This window comes from Thalassophryne amazonica, chromosome 8 (assembly GCF_902500255.1).
Source record: "Thalassophryne amazonica chromosome 8, fThaAma1.1, whole genome shotgun sequence".
In the NCBI taxonomy this organism is placed as follows: Eukaryota; Metazoa; Chordata; class Actinopteri; order Batrachoidiformes; family Batrachoididae; genus Thalassophryne; species Thalassophryne amazonica.
Genome location: NC_047110.1, coordinates 85,359,222 through 85,381,557, shown reverse-complemented (window position 1 = coordinate 85,381,557; position 22,336 = coordinate 85,359,222). Strand labels below are relative to the sequence as shown.

The following is a 22,336-nucleotide window of genomic DNA, read 5'->3' as shown; positions in this document are numbered from 1 at the left end:
CGGTTAGGGAGACAAGGTTTCTTTCAATAACGAAAACTGTCAAAAAACTTTCTCGTGTGTTGGAATTGTGTGGCGATAGGAATCGGCTTTTGAATGCTTGTATAACGATGTCAGTCGCACAAAGAAATCAAATAATAGTGAAAACATGTTTGGTGCGGTGTTATAACAGATCAATCAGTCGCTCCGTGTGGCGTCATAACATCAAGCCTGGTTCACATGGCAAGATAATTAGGCCAATATTGGACCCGAGCTTCCCCTTCCGACAATCTTAAGGACGCCCCGACAATCATGATGATGCTAAATATAATTTTATCAGATATTCCTGCCGTGTGTGGTTTGTAAGATCGCTGTCATCTGCTCAGAAGGACGTGAGGAGCTAAATATCTCAAATGCATTTCTCCTGTTGTGAACTTTTACCCATAATGCACTGCGCACACACTATGTCCACACTAAAACCTTCAAAAATTAGTGCATTAATTTAAAACTAAAACATATATCTGATATTTTCACTTTATAAAATTTCAGACGTGACATTAATTTAAATAACTTGTCCGAAATTAGTTTGGTTAAAATTCTAACCATAAGTTAAAACTCTATGCCTCTGGATGACTTGGGTGCTATTGCCAGCGTATTAGTATGGGGTTAAAAAAATGAGTTTTTTTCTTTTCTATGACCAGTTCTCCTTTGCCTGTAGAGGATAGAGCGGTTTATTGTGGAACCAGCTCTTCTCTGTTTGTAGAGGATAGAACTGTGCATCTACTACAAAAAACTATGTGCAAAAATGTTAGCGGTCTAAAAATGATCAGACCAAAACTTATCGGAAGATAATTGGTCCGATGATGGTTTTCAAAGTTATCTGAAAAGCTAATCCGATAATGAAAACATTATCTTCGATAATTAGCGGTTAGCAGATTAGCGGAACTGTGCCCACCACTGCACATGGCATCATTATATGCCATAATGTACACAATGAAAGTCAAATGACAAAAACCTTGAAACAAAATACAAGTAAACACTCATAGAAAAATACAAAGCTTCACCTCAGGGAGCTCTGGTGGATGCTGCCCACAGGTACACTCTGACAGATGGGCACTAAATTGTTAAATTTCCAGAAAATCTTTCAATCGCTTCCACTTTCTCATCACCACAGTGATGTCAGTCTAGTGTACTACATGTTAAATTTTTATTATTGATGGCATTCTAATTGGTTGGTTTTAGGTTGTGGCCACAACACAACACTAATTAACAGCATGGACTGCATTCATGCCATGGTCAAAGCATTGTAAAGTAATGACTCACATTCACCCATGTGGATGGACTTACACAATACAAGTGAAGTGTCTTGTCCAAGGACACAAACACATAGTGTAACCAAGAATCAAACCCAACTTGTTATCCCATTGAGTTACCTGCTTTACACCAAAGACTGATGAAGAGACAAAATCTGTCCCATTCCACCCAGAGTTGTGCTGAATTTACGTGCCCTCTCGATACACTTGGGCATGCCCCAAATCCCCCTGCAGCATCAAGACAGTGCACAGTATATAAAATTTCATGCTGACTAGACCCTCTAACCAAAGTTATGCTTGTCTAACACAATGGAAAATTCACAGTCCCATTCCTTAGTATATCAAGAAAAGCAAACTGCTAACTGTGTCCAAGAAGTGATACGTTTTACAGAGTAGGGCTGAAACGATTCCTTGATGACCTTTGTCTGGTATTTTCAGTGGTGCATATCCTTAAACTTTCCATCTTGTGGAAGTATTTCAACAATGGAACTACACACAGATTACATCACAACAAATGAACAGAAGAGCAAAGATAAAACCAATGCACAACATCTTCAACCAACTGAGCAACAGTCAAGCCCCATGGATCCAATTTGTATTTCGACAATTGTAGTAGACACAAATAGGAGCTGTGTGTATTGTCTTATTTAGGCATATTTTTAATAAAACAAAGCATTTCAACCATATTGGACAAGCTACAAGCTGCTAATAATGATGAGCCTAAAAAAAAAATCGAATTAGTCTATTTTTCAATTGCACAATTTAATCCAACTACTCAAGTGATCATAACATAGGCTTTGCAATGATAGTTGCAACAAAAAAGCACGCAAATGAAAAATTATATCCTTATACTTTATGGCATCAACGTTAATGCAGCTGCTGACACTGGCTATGGCACTGTCGTGTCGTACTTAGCGCCAATGTCCTCAGCTGAGTGTTTCAATTATTTGCTTCAGGGGGCAATTATTTTCCAGACTCCATCTCCAAGCTCACTTTTTCCCTCTTACTCACAAGTTTATTTGAAACGCTATGACTGGCATCAAGGACATTTGGCATTGCACGCCACAGACAAGCGCATTGCTCACTCTCTCTCTCTCTCACTAAAAAAAACAAAAAACATCAAAAACAACACAGGTATCTACTTCACAAGACATCTATTCAAATGTTCCAACTTTGTGTTCACCACCCTATCTAATTTCTCCTCACACACTTTTCCATCCCTCTCTATCTCCCTTCATCGTGCACTCATCCCTCCTCTCCTTTTTCTTTTCTCCTCGCTAGGCTCGGGGACAGTAGAGTGACTTTGAAGCTGCAGTTCTTCAGGAGGAAAGAAAGTCGTTCTGGCTAATTAGTCGTCCTTATCCCAACAGCAGCAGTCGCCACTAGCTTACTGGCTCAGAGGGAGTAACATCAACACCAAATACCAACCGCTGCATACTAAAGATACTCGTCTCCCTCAGCTACTTGTTAGCGCTAACGGCTAGCAACAATTTAACTCACCCCAAGACTAAACTGCAGATTAAAGAAGCTGCTTGGCTCAGCATAATGATAGGTAACATGGTATGAAATGTGGTAGAGCAAGTCTTGGGCTCAGAGGGAAAACATGTCAGACAGCACCAGACTACAGCGGTAAGATTTGACTCAATTTCCATTTCATGTCATCAAAATCACTTTCATTATGAGGTATACTAACATATTGTTTAGTACACAAGGGAAGTACAATGTGTGTTGTATGTATGTATGTATGTTTAGGCCATGAAGACCTTATAATGAAGAAACTAATTAGCAAATAAGTAGGTTACCTACCAGACATCAACAGACTTCAATTCAACTCTATCAGTTATTTTAATGTCGAATTATTGCTGTTACTTTATGTCCGTTTTCACTTGTACTGAAGGGGCGTATCTTTTTGAAATAGTTCCTTTGGTGTTATGTGGTAACATAAGTTGGTGAGTGTTTATGACTCCAGACCAAGTATCTATGTGGTTTGGCTAAATGATTTCCATATTTGACATTATAACAATGTAAAACATATAAAATAATCTTTTAAAGCTTATATTTGGAATAAGAGTCTTGTTTTGGAACAGGTCAGGTTACGTACTGGCATTGCAGCAATCACAACTCAACAGAACAGCTGTAGGTGCTGAATGGCAACCACCCAAGCAGACAACTGGTCTATCCCCACCTCTCAAAAGTAGCTACACAGTAAATTTTGCAGAGTAAAATATACTCTGCCAGGATAACATTTGGTCCCAGTCCAAATAAAGTTAAATACACTATTATACAGTAAATCAGCTCTATTGTCTTGTCAAATCACGTTTTTCCAACTCCAATAAGAGTCATTCACAGCATGATAGAGTTGATTTTACCCTGTGATAGAAATGATTTAGCACTGTGATAGAGTATATTTAACTCTATTTGGACTGGGAACAAATGTTATCCTTGCAGAGTATATTTTACTCTGCAATATTTACTAGGGATGTGAATCTTACAACTCACGATTCAATTCGATTCCGATTCTTGGGGTGACGATTCGATTCAGAATCGATTTTCGATTCAAAGAGCTCTGAGAAATAGTTATATTACTTAAAAATGTTTATGTTTAAGAAAATGCAGATTTACAAGGTTAATCAAGTGATTCTAAAGATGTAAATTTACTTATCTGCTTTGCTTATTCAGAGTTGGCTGGCAGTTTAGCGAAGTGATGGAGTGTGCACTGGTCAGTAGTCAGCAGAGACTGCTTCTCCGCTTCTTTTAGTTCCGGTTGATGGCATAGCATGTGGGCTTGCAGATTTGAAGTGTTTCTGAAGTATCTGACTTTCATTTTGTAGATTTTGCACACTTCATAAGTCACGTCACGCAGCAAATAATAAAATCCAAAACGCGCCCAGACATTTGCCTTCAGCAAAGACGGTGCTGGCTGAATTAGCTCTTTGTCCGCCATGCTAAGCTGCAGCTCACGAATGTTTGAAGCATGCCGGACCCTCCCCTCGCGGAGACGCTGCAGTACGGAGGCCGTTGCCTGACAAACAGTACACGCAGCGAGTAAGCAAGAAAATGTTTAAAAAATGCTTTTTAAAAATTGATTCTTGGACATTTTGGATCGATTCAGAATCTTAATAAATAAGAATCGCGATTCGGACGTGAATTGATTTTTTCCGGCACCCCTAATATTTACTGTGTATCCATCTACTGCTGCCATCTGGAAAGTAGGTGTCTGTTTGGACTTTTTTGGGTGCTCAACACAAGCACATCTGCAAGATGCATCATGTCCAGAGTAGTACACCACATAGCCAAAATGTCCCTCATGTTTGCTGCCTTGCTGTGTGGTTGTGAGATGTGGGTGCTAATCAGTGACTTAAGGTGATGAATGGACATCTTTGAAACTAGGGGTCTTTTGAAGATGCTTGGGTACGATTGGAATGGTTTTGTTTTAAACAAATGGGTATGTAGGGAGATTCAAATGAGAAGTATTACTTGCACTGTGAGGGAATGTCAGCTACAAGATTTTAGCCATGTGATGCGTTTCTCTGGGCATGAACCACAGCAACTGGAAAAAAGTCAAGAAGATGCACATGCTTCAGCCGACTGCAGCAGATGGCTACTTTTGAGAGATAGGGATGGACTAGCTGTCGACAAGCATGGTTGCCATGCAGAACCAATGGTGGCACCATGGTGTGGTGGACGCACACGCTCCCAAAGCTGACCTGACCTCTGGTGGTGTACAGACGGAAAATTACAAAGCCTATGTCACTTTCCAACTGCTTATGGACCAGACGTTTGGCTGTTCGAGGGTGAAAACATCTGGAGATCACAAGTGATGGATTTCCAAGGTCTGACTTCTCACCTCAGAGGTAAAGCGAAAGCAGCGAAACTTGACAGGAAATGTCGACAGATGTGGTATACCTACAAAGCTGCCCGTGTTATCTAGTTTCAGCAGGGTTCCTCACAGCATGTACATTCCCTTCATAATCTTGTAACCTCTCTTCATGTATCCCTCTCTCTCTCTCTCTCTCTCACACACACACACACACACACACACACACACACACACACACACACACACACACACACACACACACACACACACACACACACACACACACACACACACACACACACACACACACACACACACACACACACACCAACTCCATAGCCCTGAGGCTCAGAAACATGGCAATAAGACAGAGTGAGAGGGCTTGCTGAGTGTCAGAGACCTTAACTACTCCCTTGAGATGTACAAAATCACACATATATGCTCACACAAACAGTGTTGTTTCTCATTCTTCACTTTTTTTAATCCTGATCTCCATACTCCATTCTGTTTGGACCCAGTGTGAGAACAAATGGAGTGCCACTGACTGCTGACATACTGTCATACGTGTGCAAATTCAGTATTCTCTTTTTTTTCCATTTCTCTCTCATCTTCTGCAACATGACAGCTAGAGACTTTTATTACTATTCAACTACCTCAAAAGTTAGGTTTTGGGAGAAAAAAATAATAAAACATTGGTCTGTACTCTCCTTTGAAGTAGTCAAGGCCAGTTCTGTAGTTACACAATGACAAAGTTCATAGAGGAATTCATTATCCGAGACAATTTAACATCTCTCTGGTCTGTCGTGCTATAGCCTGTGGGACTCTGGACTCAAGAAGTCAACATTAGTTATATAAAGTTCAACATACATTACTGTGGGTGTCTGTCTGCCAGATATTGTGGGACTATTAATTAAATAATTTACTCATCTTCTCTGACTTCCAAGACCAGTCGGTGAAAAGACAGATGTAAATAGATGGTGTACGTCACATACAAATCAATAAATGTGTATTTATCTGTGATACACACATTCAGTAGAAAATCCTGCACATTCACATACATATACTGCACGTGTGTGTGTGTGTGTGTGTGTGTGTGTGTGTGTGTGTGTGTGTGTGTGTGTGTGTGTGTGTGTGTGTGTGTGTGTGTGTGTGTGTGTGTGTGTGTGTGTGTGTGTGTCAGGCACATGCACCTGTCCAGGAGATTCTCCCCTAATGGCACCGTAGGGATTGGGGATATTAGCATATTAAAAGGTGACATTTCATAGTCAGAGCCTTGCAGTGGAGTGCAGCCTAATCACTGTGACAGTGTGACAGCCACACCAGCAGTCCAGAGAACAGACACACCGAGAGTGGAGCGCAAAACAATGGAAAGCAGGAAAGCAGATGCTGGGTTTGAGTCTGAAAGCACCTGTCCAGCCACAGCAGAAACCCCAATATGAGTAATTGTGATCCACTGTGTGACTGCAATATTGCTCCCAGTGAATATCTGCAGATGCTGACAAACACAACTTTGCAGCTGACCTCAGCTGTAGTACAGTGTGGTCTCCATTTTGCAACAATAATTTTCCTCAAAATACAGAGGACAGAAGGATAAATGGGAGGGGAAATCCCCTGCAAATCCTAGTTGTTATAATGCATCACTTTCAGATCCTGAAAAATGTACAAACACATAAAAACAACAAACTGATTTATCAATCAGAAAGCTCCAGTGAAGGACCAAAAACTAGAACTGTTTAAAAACAACAAATTATTTTAATCTGTTAAAAAGCAGATCTTTCTGAGTACCTGTACCATTCACAATAATTCACCCTAATCCTCTTGGATTGACCAAAAGGATAATGGTGTTTAAAGTTCATCTTTGTTTACAAACCACCCCTCCAATGAGAACAATGGGAGGAGTAGAGCTTTGGAATGTTGGCCAAATTTTTTAACAATTTCAGCTTTCTGTCAGAATTCTAAATTATGACTTGAATAGTTTGTGCCCCTCTGGCCTAACTTGCATGATAGAAAATTAAATCTGATCTAATAAGAACCCAAGGACAAGTACCAACCTTAAGTTTGGACTTGATCACCATTGTTCATGGACAACTGTAAAAGGCAATTTAAAAATCTGTCTCAATTATAATGTGGTATTCTGGGTTTAATGAGCATGGTAGAAAAATCCCACTAATCCAATAAGACCCCTTGGAAGAGCAACAATTGCAAGTCTTAACTCGACTTCCACTATTGCACTTACTCTGGAAACTTAAGACAGTAATTCAAAATTCTGACTCCATTAAATTGTAGCACTATAGGCCTAGTATACATGATTGAAAGGTCTAACAAATTCTATAAAAACTGTTTGAAGAATACCAATTTTAACTTTGACTTGTTCTCCACTATTTCTGCTTCATATGGAAACTGTAAATGGAAATTCAAACTGCTGACTCCACAAGTTTGTGGCACTATGGACCTAGTATGCATGGAAAAAATTCAAACAAATCCAAAAACATGTTTTGGAGGAGCAGCAATTTGAATTTTGACCTGTTTTTCACTACGTTGCGCAGGAACTGTACATAGACATTAATTTGTGGGATGATGGGCCTTGTCTTGTATAGTAGAAAATTCAACCAGATCCAATAGGAACTCTTAGAGGAGTAGTGATTTGAAGAAAAAAGTTGACAGACGATGGGCAAATGACAATAAATAATTAATAACATACCATTAGTAAACAAACAATAAGGCCATAAGATAAAAAAGACAAGTCAAGTAGTAATCCCAAAATACAAATTACATGTACAGTATTTCCTTGATTAAATGCCTGACCTTGAATAGGGGCCTGCCTCATTTATTGGCTGAGTCAAAACTTAATCTAAAAAAAAAACAAAACAACAAAACCCCAAAAATGCCTGCCTTAAATAAGCACCGGGCATTATGTGCATTAAAAAGATTACATTTGGTGGAGTCACTCTTTTTCCAAGTCCACTGTGGAGTTGAGCCATGTATAAATCTATCAAGTATCTGCTATGTGCCTCTAAGTACCTTGCATGTGCCAGGTATCAGCCTCTAATCAGGTACGATTGACCTGTCATTTGAGCCCCGTCCAGCCTCGAATGGCTCATGTCGCTGCATATGATCCATGTCAAGCCACATATGATCCAAGTAGCGCCATGTAAGGCAATGTTGTTGCACGTTTAGGCATGGGTTTGGTCCAACCCTCCACCCTTGGTCCTTTTAAAGTGTGGGTTTTCAATTCACAGCATCCATTCAAGATGTTGTCACATTTTTTTATACGCAGTACAAAAAAAAGACACTCCTGCACAGTCCAGCCAGTGTGCGCAACCGCGCGTCAGGCTGCAGTTCACCTGTGTTTCAAAGTCATTAAACGCGCTACTTCTCGCTGGCTTTATTTCTTCCGCGCCTTACAGTCATTTTGACACCGGTGAGCCAACTTTTAAGTTTGTGTTCGTCCGTTATTTTCTGCAAAATTGCTCTTCTGCATGCTCGCGTTCTGCATAAATGCTCGTCTTCATTTTGACAACAGTGATCCAACTTTTAACTTTGTGTTCATCCGTTATTGTCTGCAAAATCGCTCTTTTGCATGTTTTGCGTAAATGCTCGCCTTCATTTTGACACCAGTGATCAAAATTTTAACTTTGTGTTTGTCCGTTATTGTCTGCAAAATCGCTCCTTTGCGCGCTTACGTTCTGCGTAAATGCACGTCTTCATTTAGACACCAGTGAACCAACTTTTAACTTTGTGTTTTAACTTCAATTCAATTTCAATTTCAATTTATTTTCATTTATATAGCGCCAAATCACAACAGAGTTGCCTCAAAGCGCTTCACACAGGTAAGGTCTAACCTTACCAACCCCCAGAGCAACAGTGGTAAGGAAAAACTCCCTCTGAAGAAGAAACCTCAAGCAGACCAGACTGAAAGGGGTGACCCTCTGCTTGGGCCATGCTACAGACATAAATTACAGAACAATTCCTAGAACAATTCATGGACGAATATACAAGAAATGCTATTGGCGCACAGGACAGGAGGATCGCCAACACGAATACAACTCCCATCTCTGGATGGCGCTGCACCTTAAACAGAGAGAAAAAACAGAATCAGGCATCAGAAAAACAAAAAATACTGTATAATTTGCCAGCATTAAACAACAAGAAAAACAGAGAAATACTAAGGTGATCGCCGGCCACTAGCCCTAAACGTCACTAAAAGACCCAGAATTTAGATAAAGTTGAGGCCGCAGCCTGCTCCAATTACTAATAAATGAATTAAAGTAAGAGAGTAAAAAGCGTAAAACAAAACTGTACCAGTATGCTAGCCATATGAACGGGAAAATAAGTGCGTCTTAAGTCTGGACATGAAAGTCTCCACAGAATCTGACTGTTTTATTGACGCAGGGAAATCATTCCACAGAACAGGGGCACGATAAGAGAAAGCTCTGTGACCCGCAGACTTCTTATTCACCTTAGGGACACAAAGTAGTCCTGCACCCTGAGAACGTAAAGCCCGGGCTGGTACGTAAGGTTTAATTAGGTCAGCTAGGTAGGGAGGTGCCAGTCCATGAATAATTTTATAGGTGTGCTTAAGTTCTGCATAAATGCTTGTCTTGAGTGCGAGTCATTGGGTCAGTGCGCACACAGCGGAGCTCATCTGATCCATTAACACAAGATGTTAAATCTATCATAAACATACTTTTACAGCTGTTTATAAAGAAGGAATGAACACGCAACTGTTTTACCAAGCTAATACAATATAAACATTACAAATAATTACTTTTAAGGCTGTTTCAAATACGTTCTCCTCCTCATGGAGCAGAACAGAGAGGAAAAAAGGGTCCAGTTGTAATGGTCCTCTGTGATTCCTGAAGCGATTGGAGGTGTTTTCAACATCCAATCTCTGACAGAAAATGATTAATCTGCTACAAAATAATTATTTTATATACAGCGTCCGACGCACAAAGCAGGTGGGACTGTCACGATAAAGTGCACAAGAGGGCAGAGCCAAAATAGCCTTCCTGAAATAGCCTGTCCTGTCCTTGTAGCTGCTAGTTGCTTGGGTAATGGGCTTCTAACAGCCTCGTACTCACCACAAACATACCTCTAAAATCCTCGTCTGTCCTCATAGTACCTTGTACACTAACTGCCCCACGTTGTTGTTGCTAAATTTTGAATTTCTTGAAATTAGCGCCATGCTCAGAGATGGGCCTCGTTAGCTGTATATTCTGCCTCTAAGAGCCTCTCAGAGCCACTGTTCTCCCACGTTTGTGTCTGGATGCATACCAAAAAAAAAAAAAAAAAAACATGCTACGTGGCTCATTATTCATCCTTCATTATTCGGTGGGACCAGGGCTTTAAACTCCTAAAGCTTGATTTATGCTTCTACAACTCTCTGTGGCCATGCAGTGACGTCGCCGTACGCACAACGCTTTTAAAGTTCTTTGTCGCATCTTAATGCAATTTTAAGCAGGAACAGTGACTTTTTTTGGATTAATTTGTCCCTCAATGAGCTCCACTTCTTTATACAATCAACATCCAAACAAAAGTTACCAGTACACGCAATTTGTCTCCATGCAGGTTATTTGAGTGTCTTTTTCCGTCTCCGTGTTGCAAAGGTGGTCATATCTGTGGGCTTTTCCGCCAAACGTATTTGATCCATGATCAAAATACAATCGGCAGACGCACTGCAAAAAGTATTAAAATATGACGGAAGAGGAAGGAGTGAAAATGTAAAAGTGACAAATCACAGTCTTTGTGGTATACGACCTTAAAGCAAGGGCGCATCAGGCTACAGGGAGGGTTCACAGCCACGCAGAGGGCTATCTGATCTAAAGCGGTTGTCTTTGGTTCACCACACCCAGGGATATGTGTGAAACGTAACACCATATTACAGTGCAGGCAGCAAGCAGCAATTTTGTTAATCATTGCCAGCCTTGAACAAAGGCCTGCCTTGTTTAGGCGCTGGGTCTGAGCACGGTTTGAAAAAAAAAATAAACACCTGGGTTTTTAATCAAGGAAATATGGTAGACAGTTTAAGCTTCCAATTTATAAGAAACTCAATATACCAGATCTTTACTGGAACAATGAACACTCATCTTCCTGTATGCACTGACACACACTCAAATTAGGGGCCAGAAAAATAAGACTGGCAGAGTTTAGTAATTGGGTCTGAACTGTAGCTTCAACAAAAATCCTTGGGCCTCTTGGAAACCTGTCAGTGTGTAGCATCTGTTACTATCAAATTCCTCTGCAGGAAAACGCAAAGTCAAACACCTATGTTAGGTCATTATCCTGCTCCCGTCGTCTCCGTCATGACATGCTACGATGATTCCAGAATCTTTTTCTGCTCAGACTTGTGCTAGACTTGTGTCACTGTTGAGGCAACAGACGTGATGCATCTTTCCCTCAAGAAAACATCAGACTACTTGTTGTGAGCTTTTGAGAGGTTTTACACAGCAACTGATTAATACCAACAGCAATACCCAAACAGGGACAGCTTTTCATCTAAAATGTAATGACGTTGCCACAGAAGTAATGCATCACGCAGGAATTTTGTATTTAGATCATCTGTACTGTGAGCAAACCCAACTGTTTCACGCATTCCAGCTTATGAGAAAACAATCAGAGCACGGTTTCTCTCGACATGTTTCCAATGACAAACTATTTCCAAGTTTGTTGTATTATTATAATGTTTTGAATGCTGTCATACGAGACAAAGAGCAAGAATGAAAGGAATTAAATTTCAGATGAGAGATGATCCATCATTGTTCAGCCCGTCACTCCACTCCGAAAGGCTTGTTGAGATTCAAATCACTTTCACTGGAACATTTTGCAAACTCTGCAACCTTTTTCAATTCATTATCTACTTTCATCTACAGTACACTGAAATTTTGAATCCAATCAAGCAACTGACAGTGAGATATAATTTTGTGTCAAGAGATGACAGTCACGGATCTTCTTCTTCTTCTCTTGGCTGCTCCCGTTAAGGGTCATCACACAACTGATTAGTCTCCATCTTAACAAGTCCTCTGCATCTTCTTCTGTCACACCACCCAACACATCCTCAAATATTCTCTTTGGTTTCTGTCTTGTCCTCCTGCCTGACAGCTGCATCCTCAGCATCCTTCTCCCCACATACCCCACATTCCTTCTCATCAGTCTTGCCTCTCTCCCTTTGTCTTGAAACCCGATGACCTGCCCTGCCCTTCTGATATCTTCACTTATGATCCTTTCATTCTTCATAATTTCTAAGGAATATCACAGCATCTCCAGCTCTGCCTCATGTCTTTTTGTCACCACCACCACCTCTAAGTTGTACAACATAGCTGATATTTCATGACCATCTTGTGGCCTTCCCCTTTCACTTTTGGAGATACCCATCTACCTTCCAAATCAATGCTAAATCACTACTGCCACACATCTGTACATGCTTCTTCAGCTCTCCACACTACTGTCCATTACTTTGAAGAGTTGACCCCAAGAATTTAAAAACATCTATCTTCGCCAACTCGACTCCTTGCAATTCACACCCATGTACTCTGTGTTGCTCATACCAACTTTTATTCCCCTTCTCTCCAGTGTGTGCACTAATGCAATCCAACCTTCATGTTGAACCCATCTATCATATCTACATATCATACATATCCTGTCATCAGAGAAAGAAACCAGGAGGAGCAGAGTGACACTTTATCACACAATACTGTAAACGTACCTTCATTAATACTGATTCACTGAGTTTTTCACGGTTGACAATCTTTATGGCAACTTTCTGGCACGTCACACAGTGGACTCCAAGCTTGACCAACCCTGCAAACCAAAACAAAACACACCATGTTAGAAGACACAGACTTAATGTCGCTTAAAAGTGTGCATAAAGGTGCAGGGCTAATAAAGAGACAATGTTTATTCAGACTGGGCCATGAGACCATTCACGAGCTCCAGTTAGGGTTTCCTGTTCTGTAAACTGCATATCAAGGAAGGCACTTAATGTGAACACCTGTTTTTTCTCAACAGTGATGCACTGTTATTGTGAGTGTAGTTTAAAAACAAAAGAAAAAGGTGAATTAATTTTTGGATTCCCAACAACACGCACAGCCTAGATTGACGTACACTTGCTCAGGAGAACATACTGATAACGACTTTTAAACTGCAGACACTTCCTTAAATAAATTGCCCTCTGGGGTTTATTTGAGTTATAAAGGCAGTAAGTAAGAGAGCCATTTGTGTTATTGATTTCTATAATGTACTAAACTGCTGTAATACAACCATGTTGAGTTAGCTAAAACAGACAATAAAACGCACTGGTAACAAATGCAGGCATTAAAAAGCTAAAGGTCAGACATTCAAGACTCATTGTGGATCATGGTACGAAAACATGCAGAATGACGCAGCGATGCACCAAAATGTACAAAACTAAATCAGTCTGTCACATTTTAAGAAACACAGCAGAAAACACTACAGTTACATCAGCAGACACACACAAATTCAGTGGTTGCATGTACAGACATTTGAGTTCTTGATGCATCATTCTAGCCTGTTTGGTTTCAGACACAAACATAAATCGTAGTTGCAGCAGCACCAAAATGAAACATTACAAATTCTGCACTGCCACAGCAAAAGCTATCACTGTGTTAGTTAAATGACTGACCTCAAACAACAAAGCAAACACACAGAGGTACAGCAGTGATGACAGTTAATGATAGACAGCTGACGTATGCTTTCAGTGTGTTGATACGGGGGAGCCATGACGATACCACCAATCCATTTTCTACACCAAGCAACAGAGAAGCACACAGATTTGTACATCTGACACATTATATGTAAACTGAATCAAACACAAAGAAATTCACACTGTAATATTGATTTTTGCCAACAGGCAGTGAAACTGCATGGATCTGGAAATGCCAGATCCTGATTTCTAACTGTGTAAATGACAGTATTACAGAAAACTAATTGAAAACACAACTAATTGACAACCAAACCTACAGTAATTAGACGGATGTGAATGCACTCAGATCCTTTCATTTGTTGCCACTTTTGTTCTGGCATGGATGAAGATGCTGAAGCAAAGTTAATAAAATTTACTTTCATATGGCTGAGGCAAGCATGCATTGTATGACGTTACAATAAGAAGCACACTGACAGTGACACGTACAAGATTATTATCCTGCAGTGAAGTGACTGTCTGACATCAACCAGTTCATAACTCATTCTTCTTCTAAGCTGAACATTTCGCCAGAAATCTGCAACATTTGAAATGAAAATGGAATGTGGTTCATAAATTTCCCATTGCTGTCTACTTTAAAACTGAAATGTTGCACTATCATATCATATACATCTCATCCAAGTGTTGACCCCAAAACGTGAATCTGCTGGAAATCGTGAATTATCTGCAAACCATTCATGAAAATTGAGGCAAACTATGAATATCTGAAAAACATTAATAATGTTGCTACAAACTGTTGGGAAAGTGTAGGTACACGGACCCACAACAGGGGGCGCAAATGAACGGACAATGGAGGAAGTCAAATAACAACACTTTACTGTTGTGAATAAGCACAACAAACACAACGGATCACAACAATAGACAAAGAAGTCAATTCACAAGAATGTGTCACGTGGGCAGGCTCGAAGATAAGAGACGTCTGTCCAAAGCAGAACCGGAACCACACGATTTCCTCCGCCACCGAACCCCGGGAATACTGGAGCCGCCAAGTCCCAAACTCCCAGGTGGCCACTGCCTCCGCGTGTCGGATCTGGTACTGCTGGCGAGGAGCAAAAACAGTTAGAAGTGGGTGCGTGTGCACCCAGCAACACGTATGGTGGGAAACCACCTCCACCTCTCGTCGAAAAAAGAAACGGAATATCCAACTCACACAATCAACAGATATTCACAGTCAGCTGAGAAATTACCTCCTTGGTAGAGCGATATCTCGGCAGAGAAGTGGAGATGACGTCCTGCAGATATACCGCTGCGGATCAGATGATTGGTAACAGCTGTCGTAGGTGACAGCTGTCACCCCGGCTGCTCCTGTGAGATGGCAGCGCCCTCTGGTGCCTGGAGCCCGCACTCCAGGCAGGGTGCCCTCTGGTGGTGGTGGGCCAGCAGTACCTCCTCTTCAGCGGCCCACACAACAGGACCCCCCCCTCAACGGGCGCCTCCTGGCGCCCGACCAGGCTTGTCCGGGTGGCGGCGGTAGAAATCGGCCAGGAGGGCCGGGTCCAGGATGAAACTCCTCTTCACCCAGGAGCGTTCTTCGGGGCCGTACCCCTCCCAGTCCACCAAATACTGGAAGCCCCGGCCCATCCTTCGGACATCCAAAAGCCGGCGCACAGTCCAAGCCGGCTCGCCATCGATGATCCGGGCAGGAGGTGGTGCCAGACCCGGAGTACAGAGGGGTGAGGTGTGATGAGGCTTAATCCGGGACACATGGAAAACGGGATGGATCCGCAGTGAGGCCGGAAGCTGAAGCCTCACTGCGGCTGGACTGATGACCTTGAGGATCTTAAACGGACCGATATACCGTTCCTGCAATTTAGGGGAGACCACTTGGAGGGGAATGTCCTTAGTTGACAACCACACTTCCTGCCCTGGCCGATACGTAGGAGCCGGGGTCCACCGACGGTCTGCATGGGCCTTCGTCCTCATCCGGGCCCTCAGCAAAGCAGAACGGGCGGCACGCCACACCCGACGGCACTTCCGCAGGTGGGCCTGGACCGAGGGTACACCGACCTCTCCCTCAACCACCGGAAACAAAGGAGGCTGGTACCCCAGACACACCTCGAAAGGGGAGAGGCCGGTGGCTGACGACACCTGGCTGTTATGGGCATACTCGATCCAGGCCAAATGGGTACTCCAGGCCGCCGGGTGCGGCCGTCACGCAACACAGGGCCTGTTCCACCTCCTGATTGGCCCGTTCTGCTTGCCCGTTGGTCTGGGGATGATACCCGGATGAGAGACTCACCGTGGCCCCCAGTTCCCGGCAGAAGCTCCTCCAGACTTGCGAGGAGAACTGGGGACCGCGATCGGAGACAATGTCTGTGGGAATCCCATGCAGCCGGACGACGTGGTGGACCAGGAGGTCCGCTGTCTCCTGGGCCGTCGGGAGCTTCGGGAGGGCCACGAAGTGGGCCGCCTTGGAGAATCGGTCCACTATCGTGAGGATGGTGGTGTTACCCTGGGACGGCGGGAGGCCCGTGACAAAATCCAGGCCGATGTGGGACCAGGGGCGATGAGGCACGGGCAGCGGCTGGAGCAGTCCCGAAGCCCTGCGATGATCAGCCTTGCCCCTGGCGCAGGTGGTGCAGGCCTGGATATAATCCCGGACGTCGGCCTCTAGGGATGCCCACCAGAAGCGCTGCCGGACAACTGCCACGGTTCTTCGCACCCCTGGATGACAGGAGAGCTTGGAGCCGTGACAGAAGTCCAGGACTGCAGCCCTAGCCTCTGGTGGGACGTAGAGTCTGTTCTTCGGCCCAGTTCCGGGGTCCGGGCTTCATGCCAGGGCCTCCCGGACGGTTCTCTCTACGTCCCAGGTGAGGGTGGCCACGATAGTGGACTCCAGGATGATCGGTTCCGGTGGATCCGACAACTCCGCTTTGACTTCATCTTCATGTACCCGGGACAAGGCATCCGATCTCTGGTTTTTGGTCCCGGGACGGTAGGTGATCCGGAAGTCAAAACGGCCGAAGAACAGTGACCAGCGGGCTTGCCTGGGGTTCAGCCGCTTGGCGGTCCTGATATACTCCAGGTTCCGGTGGTCAGTGAAAACCGTGAATGGCACGGACGTTCCCTCCAACAGATGTCTCCACTCTTCAAGAGCCTCTTTCACCGCAAGGAGTTCTCGATTGCCGACGTCATAGTTCCGTTCGGCCGGGGTCAACCTGCGGGAAAAATAGGCACACGGGTGAAGGACCTTACCGGTCCTCCCGCTCTGGGAAAGCACAGCTCCTATCCCTGAGTCCGAGGCGTCCACTTCAACCACTAACTGGCGACTAGGATCGGGCTGCACCAGAACGGGTGCAGACGAGAAGCGCCGTTTCAACTCCTTGAACGTGGCATCGCAACGATCCGACCAGGTGAAGGGGACTTTTGGTGAGGTCAGGGCTGTCAGGGGGCTAACTACCTGACTGTAGCCCTTAATGAACCTCCTGTAAAAATTTGCAAAGCCGAGGAACTGTTGCAGCTTCCTACGGCTAGTGGGTTGGGGCCAGTCTCTCACCGCCGCAACCTTGGCCGGATCAGGAGCGACGGAGTTAGGGGAGATGATAAACCCCAGGAAGGACAAAGAAGTGCGGTGGAACTCGCACTTCTCGCCCTTCACAAACAGCCGGTTCTCCAACAACCGCTGCAGGACCTGACGTACATGCCGGACATGGGTCTCAGGATCCGGAGAAAAGATGAGTATGTCGTCCAGATATACGAAGACGAATCGGTGCAGGAAATCCCGCAAGACATCGTTAACCAATGCTTGGAACGTCGCGGGGGCGTTTGTAAGACTGAACGGCATGACCAGGTACTCAAAGTGACCTAAGGGGGTGTTAAATGCCGTCTTCCACTCGTCTCCCTTCCGGATCCGAACCAGGTGATACGCATTTCTAAGATCTAGCTTAGTGAACATTTGGGCTCCATGCAGGGGCGTGAACACTGAATCCAACAAGGGCAATGGGTATCGGTTACGAACCGTTATTTCGTTCAGCCCCCTGTAATCAATGCATGGACGTAGTCCGCCATCCTTTTTTCCCACAAAAAAGAAACCTGCACCCATCGGGGAAGTGGAATTCCGGATCAACCCGGTAGCTAAAGAGTCCCGGATGTAGGTCTCCATTGATTCGCGCTCAGGTCGTGAGAGGTTGTACAGCCTGCTGGACGGAAACTCAACGCCTGGAACCAAATCAATGGCACAATCGTACGGGCGGTGCGGGGGAAGGGTGAGCGCCAGATCCTTGCTGAACACGTCCACAAGGTCATGGTACTCCACCGGCACCGTCCCGAGATTGGGCGGGACTCTGACCTCCTCCTTAGCCTGGGAACCGGGAGGAACCGAGGAACCTAAGCATACCCGATGGCAGGTCTCGCTCCACTGAACCACTACCTCGGACGGCCAATCGATCCGGGGATTGTGTTTTAACATCCAGGGGAACCCGAGAATCACGCGGGAGGTGGCAGGAGTCACAAAAAACTCGATCTCCTCCCGGTGGTTCCCTGACACCACCAGAGTTACTGGAGGTGTCTTATGTGTGATTAAAGGGAGTAGGGAGCCATCTAGTGCCCGTACTTGCACAGGTGAAGTAAGTGCCACCAGAGGGAGCCCTGCCTCCCTGGCCCATTTGCTGTCTAGCAAATTCCCCTCAGAGCCCGTGTCCACCAGTGCTGGGGCCTGAAGCGTTAAATCCTCATAAAGGATTGTAACTGGGAGTCGTGTGGCAATATGGGTGTGTCCCACGTGAATGTCTCGGCCCACCCCTAGCCCAGTTTCTAGGGGCGGGCATTGGTGTTTAACCGCTCGGGGCAGTCCCTCACCTGATGCTCTATCGAGCCACAAACAAAGCACGCTCCGCGGACAAGCCTCCTCTGTCTATCCGGGGGTCTAAATGTGGCCCTGCTCGTGTCCATAGCTTCATCAGCAGGGGGAGCTGTTACCACATGGAGCGTAGGGGCCGTGGAGCGTGGGGAGGGCGGAGCTCGGTCGGAGCTGGAAGGGAGAGGGATGGCGCGTGCCCGGCCACGCCCTTCGTCTCGTTCCCGACAGTGTTCTTCTAACCGATTGTCTAATCGTATAACGAGATCAATAAGCCCATCTAAATCCCGCGGTTCGTCCTTAGCCACCAGGTGCTCCTTTAGAACCAACGACAGTCCGTTTACGAAGGCGGCGCGGAGGGCAGTGCTATTCCAGCCGGACCTCGCAGCCGCGATGCGGAAGTCGACTGCATAAGCAGCTGCGCTTCGGCGCCCCTGTCTCATTGACAGCAGCACAGCTGAAGCGGTCTCTCCTCTATTTGGGTGATCGAACACTGTTCTGAACTCCCTCACAAACCCATCATATGTCTGAAGGAGCCGTGAATTCTGCTCCCAGAGTGCTGTAGCCCAAGCGCGTGCCTCACCGCGAAGCAGATTTATCACATAAGCTATCTTGCTGGCATCAGTCGCGTACATGACAGGACGTTGTGCGAAGACGAGCGAACACTGCATAAGGAAGTCCGCGCACGTCTCTACACAACCTCCGTACGGCTCTGGAGGGCTTATGCATGCTTCCGGGGAAGGTGGGAGGGGTCGTTGAACGACCTGTGGAACGTCACTGTTACGCACAGGGTCGACAGGAGGGAGAGCCGCAGCAGCGCCCTGAGGGCGCGCTTCCACCTGCGCGGCGAGAGCCTCCACCCTGCGGTTAAGGAGGACGTTCTGCTCGGTCATAAGATCCAACCGAGCCGTGAAAGCGGTGAGGATTCGCTGCAACTCACCGATCATTCCTCCTGCGGACGCCTGTGCGCCCTGTTCTTCCATTGGCCGTTCAACAGCCGGTTGACGCCCCTCGGGATCCATGACGGTGGCCGAGATATCCTGTTGGGAAAGTGTAGGTACACGGACCCACAACAGGGGGCGCAAATGAACGGACAATGGAGTAGGTCAAATAACAACACTTTACTGTTGTGAATGTGCACAACAAATACAACAGATTACAACAATAGACAAGAGTCAATTCACAAGAATGTGTCACGTGGGCAGGCTCGAATATAAGAGACGTCTGTCCAAAGCAGAACCAGAACCACACGATTTCCTCCGCCACCGAACCCCGGGAATACTGGAGCCGCCAAGTCCCGAACTCCCAGGTGGCCACTGCCTCCGCGTGTCGGATCTGGTACTGCTGGCGAGGAGCAAAAACAGTTAGAAGTGGGTGCGTGTGCACCCAGCAACACGTATGGTGGGCAACCACCTCCACCTCTCGTCGAAAAAAGAAACGGAATATCCAACTCACACAATCAACAGATATTCACAGTCAGCTGAGAAATTACCTCCTTGGTAGAGCGATATCTCGGCAGAGAAGTGGAGATGACGTCCTGCAGATATACCGCTGCGGATCAGATGATTGGTAACAGCTGTCGTAGGTGACAGCTGTCACCCCGGCTGCTCCTGTGAGGTGGCAGCGCCCTCTGGTGCCTGGAGCCCGCACTCCAGGCAGGGTGCCCTCTGGTGGTGGTGGGCCAGCAGTACCTCCTCTTCAGCGGCCCACACAACAACAAACCATGAATAAAATATCCAAGAAAACGCGAATGCAGGTCTCACAAAACATCAGTCACAATGATACGTGACTATCATTCATGATATATATTTTCTTTCAGTTTAAGTAGTTTATGCATTTCAGTTTACGGAGCAAATACTTCAGAAATCTTGATCACAAACCCTAGCGCCGAAAAAATATTTTGTGTGTGTGTGTGTGTGTGTGTAAGTGAGTGAGTGTGTGTGTGTGTGTGTGTGTGTGGGGGGGGGGGGGGGGGGGTGTCACAACACTCTGTGAAGCGGGTTGGTGAGCCCCAAGCGGGCTCTCAATTCCGGTGACCCGCTCCAGGGACAGCGGCAAGTGTGGAGTTTGACTGGGGCAGTACACCTGTCAAACGGTAACGTAGGTGTCCTCATGTGAGCTGGGAGAACACAGAATCCTCACATGGAGCAGAAAGACAAAAGCTTGCTTGATCTTGATTTTCAGTATGAATACAGACCGTGAAAGTGGGGCCTCATGAACCTTCTGACTTTTTGGGTTTTAAGCAGGAGGTGTCAGAAAAGTTACCACAGGGATAACTGGCTTGTGGCAGCCAGGCGTTTATAGCGACGGCATCTTTTGATCCTTCGACGTCACCTCTTCCTATCATTAGGAAGCAGAATTCACCAAGCATTGGATTGTTCACCCACTAATAGGGAAGGTGAAAGAGTCTAATGTGCGCAAGTCGAAGGGTAGCACAAAACCCGTGGTGCAATGAAAGTGAGAGGCGTGCAGTCATGGGGGGTTCGCACAGATGGTAGCTTCGCACCATTGGCTCCTCAGCCAAGCACATACACCAAATCATGAAGAAATTCACATTTTGCGCGATGTGCGTTCATGTTTTGGGAGATATTTTCACTTTTCATGTTTTGCAATTCACGGCTTGCAGATAATTCACAATTTGCAGCTGATTCACATTTTGGTGAATTATTTTGGTGAATTATTTTCACATAATTTTAGTACACGACTTTATGCTTTTCAATTGAAAAGCATGGAGACTGAAAGACCATGCTCTTGAATAAATAAAAGGGAAAAGCCTTCATATGCTCTTGAAGAAAGAGAAGAAATATAACCTTCTAACTACTTGGCACTCAACATGCTTGGTCTCTGTGGGACAGCTGGACCTGCAGCGCAGAGGACAGCCCGGTGAAGATAAGGTTAACTATAATGTTTAAAAATTTATCATCAATTAAAAAACTTAATTGTTAGGTAAATGTGTACATTTTTAGCTCCTTCTTGACATTTTCATCTGTTCAATGGTGTCAAGAAGCATGTAAGTCGAATTCTTTGTGCCTTGTAGAATAGAAAAATTAGCCCATTGGCTTCTGCCTGCCAACACAATGATTGCTTTGTAAAAAGAATAATGCACCAATGAAATTAATTTATGCTTCATGTTACATGAAGCAGCAGCACAACTTTTCAAAAATAAATGCCACTTACAGACCGCTGCAACACCAAGAACAGCAACAGTAGGTCAGCTAGACTCATCGAAAGTAAGGCTGCTATCTTTTACTAATGCTGTACGAAAGTTTTCAAACATTTAGTTGCACTGAATAGAGCCACTGAACAAAGGTTTTCTTTATTAACCCATTAGCTTCTGCTTGCTGACATAGTGTTTGCATCATGAACAAATAATCCGCTGATTAAATTAATTTGCTTTCTTGTTCCATGAAGCAGTAGCACCAACTTTCAAAAATAAATATGGCTTATAGGCTAGGACTACTAGTACATTTTTTCCTCTATAGGATGTATTTTTGGACAGATGTGATGAAGACTCCACTACAACTTATACTCCGGACAATACGGTAACTGATTATTGGAAACACTTTGAAATTAATTAATCTGAAAGTGCAATGCAAATAAACCTGTTGTAGGGGCTGAGATTGTGAGCAGGCCACTGAAATGCAATGCACAGAAAAGAGCATGTGGGAGATTGAAAGTGAGGGAGAGCACATTCTTCCGATGACAGGCCACAGATA

The 22,336-nt window shown here is 44.8% G+C and overlaps 1 protein-coding gene across 1 annotated transcript in view; it reads right to left on the bottom strand.

Moving 5' to 3' along the window:
• brsk2a (BR serine/threonine kinase 2a) overlaps nucleotides 1–22,336 on the bottom strand; it is a 721,035-nt gene that overhangs the window by 295,034 nt on the left and 403,665 nt on the right. Inside the window, 1 exon segment of the mRNA XM_034176871.1 lies at nucleotides 12,812–12,906. Within this exon segment, the coding sequence (XP_034032762.1) occupies nucleotides 12,812–12,906 (95 nt within the window).